We start from the raw sequence: 11,204 nt of genomic DNA, 5'->3' as shown, positions 1-11,204 counted from the left end.
CTCACATGTTAATGACTTGGCTAATGACAATGTTAAATGATTAATAGGTTAAATGATAATGGCTATTTAGATGAGAAATATCAAGGGTTTATTTTTTCAGTATTAATGGAATGTTGGCTGGAAGGGTAGCCTATGCCATAACCACAGCTAGTACGGGTAGAGCAACTCTAAATGGGTGGACTCACGCTACTAGGCGGGGGCCCTTTCTCTGCGAAAGGCCTTCTCCCCCAAAACAAAAGGGATGTCAATGCATAATAAGGGAAGTTGACATCTCTTGGAAGTCAACTTGATGTCTTTCAATGGAAGGGATTTGTTTTTTGTCTGTTAAATAGTTTTTTGCTGTGTATTGTTAAAGTCTGTTCAAATGTTGGCCTAAGAGGACTGACTAAAGATTTGGATAAATAATAATAATAATAATGACAATGATATATAAAGAAATTAAGGTTATGTCTTTAAATGTAAATGGTTTAGGAAACCCAGTTAAAAGAGCAAAAGTAATGAGTAAAGTGAAAAAACATAAGGCACAGATCTGTTTGCTGCAAGAGACTCACCTTTCACAAACTGAACATGAGAAACTAAAAAGGTTTGGATTCAGAAAATCCTTCTATAGCTCACACACCAATACGCGCCAAAGAGGGGTAGCAATTCTCATATCAAATTCAACCAATTTTGAATGCCTAAATGAAATAAAAGATAAAGAGGGTCAGTATATAATAATTAAAGGGACAATTGATCAGAACATGGTCACTCTGGTAAATGTTTATGCACCGCCGGAAAGTGATCAAAACTTTTTGAAATCCCTTTTTGATGTTATTGCAGTACAAATGGAGGGCATGTGCATCTGCGGGGGGGATTTCAATGTAGTGCTGGACCATAATCTAGATACAACTAGTAAGAATAGAGATAAGATGAATATGTCAAGACTGGTAAACAAAACATGGGAGGAAATGGGCTATTTTGATATATGGAGGGATATTCACCCGCTAGAAAGAGACTACAGTCACTATTCAGCAACACACTCAGTATATTCAAGAATAGACTATTTTTTTATGCAAAAAGAAGACAGACATAAAGTCAAAGAATGTCAAATAGGCGTGACTGATGTATCAGATCACAGCGCCATATATTTAACTGTTTACTTAAAGGGCAGAAAGAGAAATACACTGTGGAGGCTAAATGTAGGTCTGTTAAACAATGAAACAGTAACAGACCAAATCAAAACAGGAATTCAGAACTACCTGGAAGAAAATGATAATGGTGAAACAGCTCCAATCTTTTTGTGGGATGCCTTAAAGGCTGTCATGCCTGGCAAACTGATAGCAATTATCAGTGGCCTCAAAAAGACAAATATTGCACGATATCAGTCTCTTCAAACTGAACTTAAGATGACAGAACATAGACATAAAGAAAGTCCAGAGGATAACACAAAACAAAAATTTAAAGAGATACGTCATAAAATAAATGTACTGCTGCAGCAGGAAGTTAAAATGAAAACAAGATACCTTAAACAAACATACTATGAAGTGGGCCCAAAAGCTGCAAAACTGTTGCAAAATTGATATCCAGATTTGTATGGGAAGGAAGACGACCTAGAATACGCTTTACCACTCTCCAGCTACCTAAGGATAAAGGAGGTATGGCACTTCCAAATTTGAGGCAGTACTTCTATGCAGCACAAATCCGCCCACTTCTTTGTTGGGGGAATAATACCGCTATAACCCGCTGGAAGGATATAGAGATATGCACTCATACTTACCCAATCCAAACATGCGTAGGTGAAAGGCAAACCCCTCTACAGCTCAAGGATCAGATTGATCCAGTAACATCTTTTACGCTAGATGCATGGCACTCAGTTGCTAAGCAGTTGAAAATAGGTAGGGAGCTTAGTCTTCTAAAATGGATTGCATTTGACAGAGAATTTATTCCAGGGAATATGGACACGACCTATAGAGGATGGGTAAATGATGGCATAACGGCAAGATGTACCATTATCAAGGAGGGGGTAATGCTGAGTTTCCAAGAAATGAAAGATAGATTTGGTGTAAGGAACGCAGATCTGTTCAGATATCTACAGATGAGAGACTATTATGATAAAAAAATAAGAAAGAAGGATGGAGAAGTTCATCCCCTGATCAAGATTCTTGTGACGTCATACTGTAGAGAAATACCGAAGGCAATTTCAATTCTTTATACTTGTTTAATGGAATCCAAACAACACTCAACAGTATATATAAAAGCTAAATGGGAGAAAGAGCTAGATGAGGAAATCTCTACTGAGATTTGGTATGAAATGTGGAAATGTCACCAGACCACCACACAATCACATAAGTGGAGAGAGTTTGCCTGGAAAAATCAGATCCGTTACTTTATCACTCCCTTAATTAGAACGAAACAGTCGTCAACCCCGCAAACATGCTGGAGACGATGTGGAGATATGTCACCAAATCATACACATATTTTTTGGAGCTGTAAGAAAATAGAACCTTTTTGGAGAGAGGTACATGAAGTTGTATGCCAGACCCTGGGATATCCAATTCCTTTTACATGTACAGTCTTATACCTAGGAAATTTAGTAGAGTGTGTAGCTAGAGATGACCTATATCTGGTAAAAATTCTTCTTACAGCGAGCAGGAAGACAATCACAAAAAATTGGCTGAAAGCAGACATGCCACAATTTAAGCAATGGCTATCTATAATCGAGGAAATCCAGGGGATGGAAAAGTTAACATACAAACTGAAATTGAAAGAAGAGCTATTTGCTAGGAACTGGGGAAAATGGATACAAAATGAAACCTATGTAGACATGACTGGATAATAAAATAAAATATGAACATTATTATAGAACACTAAGCATTATATTATATAGTAAAGGACCCATATATTCATAATATGGCTCCTGTAAAAGGCCAGGTCCACCCTTGTATGTTTTTTCTTTTTTCTTTCTTTCTTTTTTTTAATTAAGTCTTTAGGTAATTGTATTGTTTTTATTTTCATGTATATATACATATATATATAGTTTTTTTTATGTGTTTGTTTATTTTAGATAATTTAATGTCATCTCTCCACTTACTCCACTCCACTTACTTCAGTTTCTCAAGTTTACAATGTGTATCCTCCAGTCCAGCATTCAGCTGCTTCACTCCTGAATCCTGTATTTTATTGTTGCTCAGATCCAGTTCTCTCAGAGTGGACCGATCTGATCTGAGAACTGTGGCTAGATCATAGCAACTCTTCTCGGTTAATCCACAGTCAGACAACCTGAAGTCAAAATAATGAAAATACATTGGATCAACACCAACATTACACTAGTACCACACAATAATAAGCTTTTGTTTTGAATTAAATATCTGTTTGGGGAAATATTAACAGTGGGAAAGCCTCTGATATATACAGCGTGTGTGTGTGTGTGTGTGTGTGTGTGTGTGTGTGTTATTGGTATGTTATTGCATTATACTCTCCCAAAGCATAATCAACATTAGTTTAAAGCACTGACTTAACATTGCTCCTGTTCTCCTTCCAAAATATGTAGTTACATTCAATTCAATTCAATTCAATTTTTTTACACAGTTACATCAGTGTCTATGGTTTGCATTTGATTTTGTGTACCCTGTTTCATATTTTGTCATTCAACATATATTCAGGTGTAGAGTTTGAGTTATAATTAAGACACTGTAATACTCAGCAGTGTGGGCAACTGATTGTACTTACAATGCTTTTGTGGCTGTTTTGACCACTGGCAGGAGTCTCTTAAGACATTCATCTGACCTGACAAACTTTTTAAGGTCAAACTCTTCCATCTGCTCTTCTGAGGTCAGCAACACAAAGACCAGAGCTGACCACTGAGCGGGGGAGAGCTGGGCGCTAGAGAGACTTCCAGACCTCAGGTGGTTTTGGATCTCCTCCACCAGAGATTTGTCATTCAGCTCATTTAGACAGTGGAACAGATTGATGGATCTCTCGGCAGAAGTATTCTCTTTGAACTTCTCCTTGATGTATCTGACTATTTCCTCTTTGCCCTGTGAGCTGTTTCCTGTCTGTCTCAGTAAACCTTGTAGGAGCCTCTGATTGGACTCCAGTGAGAGACCCAGAAGAAAGCGGAGAAAAAGGTCTAAGTGTCCACTGTCACTTTCCAAAGCCTTGTCCACTGCATTCTTGAGCAATTTAACCACTGTGCTGCTTTCTTTCTCTGATGATGTGTCCTGGTTGTCAAAAACATTTCTTTGGTGTTTGTCGATGGACATGTGTGCATATAAAGCTGCAAAAAACTCCTGGATGCTCAGATGTACAAAGCAGAATGCAGTGCCAATAAACACCCCTGAGTCCTCTTTAAAGATCTGTGTGCACATTCCTGAGTACACAGATGCTTCTTTCACTGTAATGCCACACTCTGTCAGGTCGCTTTCACAGAAGATCAGATTGTTTTGTAACAAGTTTTTAAAAGCCAGATGTCCCAGGGCCATAATGCTCTTTTCATCCCACTTTGTGTCCAAATCATATGTCTCACCATACTTCTCAGTCTTTCGTCTGGTCTGAAAGATCAGAAAGTGTGAGTACATTTGTGTCAGTGTCTTCAAGGTTTGCTGTTTGCTGTCAGTACTGGCTGTTTTCTCTGTAGCCTCTTTGACCTCTGTAGCCTCTTTAGCTTCTGTAGCCTCTTTGACCTCTGTTTCTTCTGTAGCCTTTTTGACCTCTGTAGCATCTTTAGCTTCTTTAGCCTCTTTGACCTCCGTTTCCTGTTTAGCCTCTGTTTCCTCTGTAGCCTCTTTGACCTCTGTAACCTCTTTAGCCTCCTTGACCACTGTATCCTCTGTTTCTTCCAATATTGTTTCCTCTTTAGCTTCTGTTTCCTCTTTAGCCTCTGTAGCCTCTGTAGCTTCTGTTTCCTCTTTAGCCTCTTTGACCTCTGTAACCTCTTTAGCTTCTTTAGCCTCCATTACCGCTGTAGCCTCTGTTTCTTCCAGTATTCTTTCAAGAACAGTGGCTGCGATCCAACAGAAGACTGGGATGTGGCACATGATGTAGAGGCTCCTTGATTCTTTGTGTCTGATGTGTTCTATGACTCTGTCAGCCAGTTTCACATCTGTGATTCTCTTTCTGAAGTATTCCTCTTTCTGTTCGTCATTAAACCCACGTATCTCGGCCACCTGGTCAATACAGTCAGGAGGGATGTGACTGGCTGCTGCTGGCCTGGAGGTTATCCAAATGAGAGCAGAGGGAAGCAGATTACCCTTGATGAGGTTTGTTAGAAGAACATCCACTGAGGTTGGTGTGGTCATGTCAGACCAGATCTCATTTTTCTGGAAATCAAGAGGATGACGATATTCATCCAGGCCATCAAACACGAACAGGACTTTGGACTTCTTATTTTTGGTAAACATCAATCCTTTCGTGTCAGGGAAAAATTGATGGAGAATGTCCATGAAACTGTATTTGTCGTTCTTCAAGTTCAGCTCCCGGAAAGGAAGTGGAAAAATCAACTCAATGTCTTCATTTGCAATTCCTTTTACCCAGTCCAGAATGAACTTCTGCACAGAAATGGATTTTCCCACGCCGGCGACTCCCTTTGTAAGCACGGTTCTAATGGGCTTGTCCTGTCCAGGTAATGGGTGAAAGATATTGTTGCACTCAATCAGTTTCTCTTGTGTTCCTGGACTTCCAGCTGCTTTCTCCATTTGTCTCACTTCATGTTCTTCATTGACTGCACCAATTCCACCCTCTGTGATGTAGAGGTCTGTGTAAATCTTTTCAAGGAGTTTACGGTCCCCTGGCACTGCTATTCCTTCAGATACGCATTCATAGTTCTTCTTCAGATGTGACTTAAGCTTACGCTGATACATCTCAATGGGACCTAATGAATATATTCAAAACCAATATGTTAAGTGTTATTACGGCACCATCTGAAACACCATATATGGAGTAGATATACCAGAGAAATGTTATGAGCAAGACATTGAATATAAAATACATATTACCGTATTTTTCCCTACTATTAACTACATCGTTTATAAACCGCATTACAGTATTTTATGCAATTCTATGAAACAAATATGTGTATTGACCACACCCATGTATTAACTGCAGTTTATTCAACATTATGTAATCGTGTCAAGTAAGAGTAAATGCCATGTAGTTGTGGTGTGACCAGAGATAGTAAAATTCAGGTAAATATTGGATGTGCATTTGAAGGTTAGCTAACCTTAATGGTTTGATCACGGCTACTAGTAGGGATGGGTAGAACTCACATTCATACTCTGTGGTCAGTGCGCTGCTGGGTTATCAAGGCAGCGAGAATTTGAGACACACAATTTGAGATCCCAAGTAGAGCTGGCTTACACGTCATGCTAACACATGCTAATGTGCTGCTATTAGTCACACCGGAGGAGAGACAGACCACGGGTGTTTACTACCTCGGCAACAACCAGCGTAACAGAAATTTACGACAGAAACTGTAAGTTGGACTCTTAATTGACAACATTTTGGAACGTAATTACTCTATACATTGAATGAATACTGACATCCAAATAGAGTAAGGTTTGTCATGCCAGTCCCTAGCTACTAACTATTTATATATCTCATCGAATAGAAACCACATACCCGTTTTATGCATTAGACACTGTATGTCATTCTTTCTTTGACTCGTCCTCGCTGTACTCTATGTCTTTGACCATACCTGTCAAGTCTTGTTTTGTCCACGAGACTCATGTCTCACTTAGGCTACGTGACACTGAATCTCAGGGATCTCGCTAAATCTTACAAAGTTTAATGTTAAGCTCGTCTTGCACTTGTTCGTTTGTTTAGTGTTATAGTGTCATGTTGAGTTGAATCGTTTATCAATCCTCTGGCGACCTAGTACCATAAACAATCATCTTCTGACACGCTTGCAGTGGGAATCGCAACCAGAGCTGACATCTGCCTGTTTTACGGATGACCCTTTTGCCTCTGCCCTTGTGGATTGTTAGCCTGGATATTGGACTGACTACCCATGTACCGAACTCATTGTTAAGTAAAAGTGTATTCTTTCTCTCTACCCCTAAGATCGAGTCGTGCGTTTGAGTTCATCAGCGTTGAGATCATCAGCACTTCCTTGTTTCATTTGGAAAGGGCAAGGGGGGGGGGGGGGGGGGAGTCCCCAAGTGGTTGTGAACCCAAGACTGCCTTTTATTAGTGAGCTGATTTTGTGAAATAAATTAAATTTTGCTTCATGGTTGAAAACGGTGTTCCTTGGTTGCTATGGTTGCCTAGTCGCTATACTAGATAACTAAATAGCTAGAGAAACTTTTAAATTACCTTGAACAGTTTAAATTAAATTAGAGCTAGTTATCTAGCTGATGTTACATGTCTCTTCAATTTAACTTAAAATTATCATAGGATAAGATATTGTTAGATATTGGTGGATTTCACATACCAAGCCATATCAATAGACCCCCTACCTCAGTTTGAATAACACCAGGAGTCTGGAGCCAGAGCCATCAGGCTTGATTGTTGGCCTTAGCCATGACCAGATGGTTGGAGTCAGGCATATTAGCATTTAGATGACCATGGTCAAACTAGAACCCCCCTTCACCTGGCTAGATATCTAGATAGACCTCATCCGGAACTAGAGCCCCAGATACACCTCCCCCTTTCCCTATGCTTAACACTACAGAGGCCCTTTCCCACCAGTGGGAAAATGTTTTCATGTTGTTAAAGCTCCCCGAGTTTTTGTCCTAGAGACATCAAAAGAACACCCACAGCACTTTTACTTTTAAAATATATACAGTTCAAAAATAAAATATAAATAAGCACTTTGTAAGGAGAATAGAGCTGATCTCTTGCACATTTCTGTCTGTGAGTGATGTTTCTGCTCCTAAGGACCCACTCATTAGCAAATGACAGCTATTCATATGATAAGTAATGGTGATTCAGTGATCTCTATTGGGCCATGGTGTGGCGAGAAAACCTGTGGGGGTAGTGGGCCACAAAGACATTTCAGGGCCATTATGTAATGGCCATTGTCTTTGACTGAGGTGTCCCAGGTAACTCATCAATATGCATTTGTAGGGACACACATTTTGGAGAGGCACAGGTCACTCTGCTATTATAAATATGTAGTAGTGAAACCACACACACTTTCTGAATGCTAAACTCACATATGTATAGCCAACACCTATGTTTACTAGTTTCAGAGTTCAAAAGTTTTGGTCCGAAATCTTTACAATGTTTTTTTGTACAAATTCTGAGCAGCTCTGAATGAAGGTTTTCGTAAGGGTGATTTTACATTTGATTTAAATACAATTTTATTTTACTACATTCCTTTTACTCTAATGTTGTTATTGCTGATGTCTTCTATAACATAATCATATATGCCACTTGTGCATCAATACTTTTAGTTTAACAAAAACATCAAGGCATGTGAGACTTCCTAAAAAAGTAAAAAAGGCCTGGGCCTCTTAAGGGTTAAGACATATCAAACTCCCCTCAATTAGACATCAAGTACACCTCACACCTTGACCCACACTTGACAAACACTTAATTAAACCCCCCTCTTACCAAAGGGTGCAGGAAGCTTCCCCCCCCAGATGAACACCTTGTGGGTAATCCTTTATGCCATTGTTTTATATGTTAATTCTACCCTAAAAGAACTGCAAGATTATGTAAGAACAATATAGAGTATTCTCGTGACTTGTGACTGTGCGATCCGAGATTACTGTACAACGTGTTGAATAAACTGATTATTTCGCTAAGTCGTCTTCCCAAGTGTCTTACTCAGAACCTGCTAACTTGAACCAAGGAAACAACTTAACAACTTTGGCGTTTCATCAAGAATTCGCAAAGAACAGCATACTCCCTCAATAGATCCCTTTATCTATTTATGTCCCATTAATTCTCTTTTAGGATTGTTTAATGTCTATGCAAAGCCATTTAACATCATCCACAAGTGGTTGTGATCACTTTGAACCCAAGACTGTCTTTTATTAGTGAGCTGATTTTGTGATATTAAACGTTGCTTCATGGCTGAAAACGGTGTTCCTTGGTTGGTAGCTACCTAGGGAAACTTTTAACGGTTTAAATGGGTTCCATTTGCATGGACCTAGTTATATAGCTGATGTTACAGTCTCCTCAATTTACTTATATAATATAACATAAGATAGATACCCTCAGGGTATATGACTCCTGTTACTTTATCGTTATGGAAGACTGAGTGTGAATGAAAATGTGTTCAATCCCTTGTTATTTTTACCATTCATGCTTTACCTGCCGCAGACATACTTTGCCAATTACTAACTATGAGGCGAAAAAATGCATTCCCATGCCACATCCGAGTTTTCACCGCAGGGCAGCAGAAATGTACCGAAGGCAATGTATAAACCGCGGTCGATAGTTGGGAAATTGCGGTAATCTGTTATCGAGTTACTTGAGATGAAGAAATCCAATTTCTTGCCTCTGACTTCATATTACATAGATTTCTTACATCCACTACTCTCCAGAGTATCTGCAAGGTCATTACTTACATCCACTACTCTCCAGAGTATCTGCAAGGTCATTGTGGTTCATCTTCTTCAGGAAGTGCAATGCGATGTCAAGAGCGCCCTCTCTGGTACTGTAGTTGTCGTCTGCTTCACTGTCATAGTATTTCGTAGTTTCTTTTTTCAGAAGTTTCTTAAATCTTTCCAACTCATGCTTCATAAATGCCATTACTCTTTTTTCAAGATCCTTTGACAAAACACATGGAAATAAAAGAGCAATGGAATAAACAGGAACAATTTAATTCACATCATTAAGGAAGATCATTTCACCAATTATACTGCAAACAGTTGAAAGCGAATGAAAGCCTTACGGTACTGATACATGCCATCCAAGCGAAACACTCAAGTCACTTTTGAATGGCCGTGTGGAAATAGTGTAACAGACTATTACTACTACTAAACTAGCCAGCTAATTAGCAAACTACCCAGCTAGTGGACATCCAGTCACTTGTGCTTACTTCAACAAAATGACAGTTGTGATAAAGACAGGATTAACCCCTTACAAGGCCCTCCAAGTTTTTCTTTTTAGCAAATTAAATGACCAAACAATGCCATAATCCGGCCATTTTCAAACCGTCAGAAACAACAACAAACTATCTGATTGGCCACTGCTACAGAAATTCGCTCCTCATTTGGATAGGATTAAACTTTTCCCCACTTTATGCACTTGCTTCGCCCAATTCACTCGTCTAGGACACAACCCCTGCCTCCAACAGAAATGAATGGAATACAGAAATTCACTGGCATGTATCAGTAATGTAAGAGGAATGTACACATTTACCCCCAGCATACGGTCTAAAATCATTATTACACCGACATGAAATAGTTTTGGTCTTACAGAGAAGATGGAGGATAAATCTTCATGAGTTTCCTTGTGCTCATCGCTGTGCTTCTTCACCAGTTTACTGGAGAGTAGAAAGAATAACATTTTATATTGTGTGATGCCATGCAAAATTACTGAGGGATCGGACAAACTGTAATACAATACATAGAAATACAATCAATCAGCAACGAAAGTTTTTTTTATTTACTGACATTTCTGTCTTTGGACAACTGATATCTATTTGTTACTCTCTGAAAAAATGTAACTTACTTATTCATTTCAGAGTGGTTAAGGAAATTATTTATATTTTAAATATATAGTTCTCTGATCATTATTATTATGATTTAAGAATCGAGTTTCCATCCAACTTTTCAATGCAAATATTCACTATTGAAATGAAAAATAAGAAATTCAAACAAGAAATGTATTCGCTAGAATAACTCTCGATTCGCATAAGTTATAAAATGACTAGGGTTAATAGTACGTTTATTCACATTAAATCACAGTTTTAATTAAGCATTTCCAATAAAGTCTCCCTGAGTTTTGAACCCTCAGCTGTTCACAACTCTTCTCCTGATGGGGAATGTTTTATATATGCGATTATACGACATGTAACCCCCAACTGATAATTCACACACTGATCTGGAAGAAGCCAATATAGGGACATTCCCCTTCAAAGGATGTATGAGGAGCAGTTACACTACACAGTTACAACTAGTTTATTCTGTTGTCTTGATAAAAGGAGGTTCAGTTACTCTGAAAATCCTGTCCTGAAAATGCTACACCGTTGCCCCCGATACTTCTGGCTGATATCAGAGTGTCTCACCGATGTGTTCACCGATGCAGCTGCTTTAAACAGTGATGGCAGCAACAAG

The 11,204-nt window shown here is 38.9% G+C and overlaps 1 protein-coding gene across 1 annotated transcript; it reads right to left on the bottom strand.

The window, feature by feature from the left end:
- Positions 1–3,704: 3,704 nt before the first annotated feature.
- On the bottom strand, positions 3,705–5,876 carry LOC105910316 (NLR family CARD domain-containing protein 3-like). The gene has a single exon (XM_042702781.1). The coding sequence runs from the start codon at positions 5,835–5,837 to the stop codon at positions 3,705–3,707; it is 2,133 nt and encodes a 710-aa protein (XP_042558715.1). The 5' UTR covers positions 5,838–5,876.
- Positions 5,877–11,204: the final 5,328 nt, after the last annotated feature.

This window comes from Clupea harengus, chromosome 20, assembly GCF_900700415.2.
Source record: "Clupea harengus chromosome 20, Ch_v2.0.2, whole genome shotgun sequence".
NCBI classification, from domain to species: Eukaryota; Metazoa; Chordata; class Actinopteri; order Clupeiformes; family Clupeidae; genus Clupea; species Clupea harengus.
Note: the sequence above shows the minus strand (reverse complement) of the source record. Positions and strands in the feature narration are given on the sequence as shown.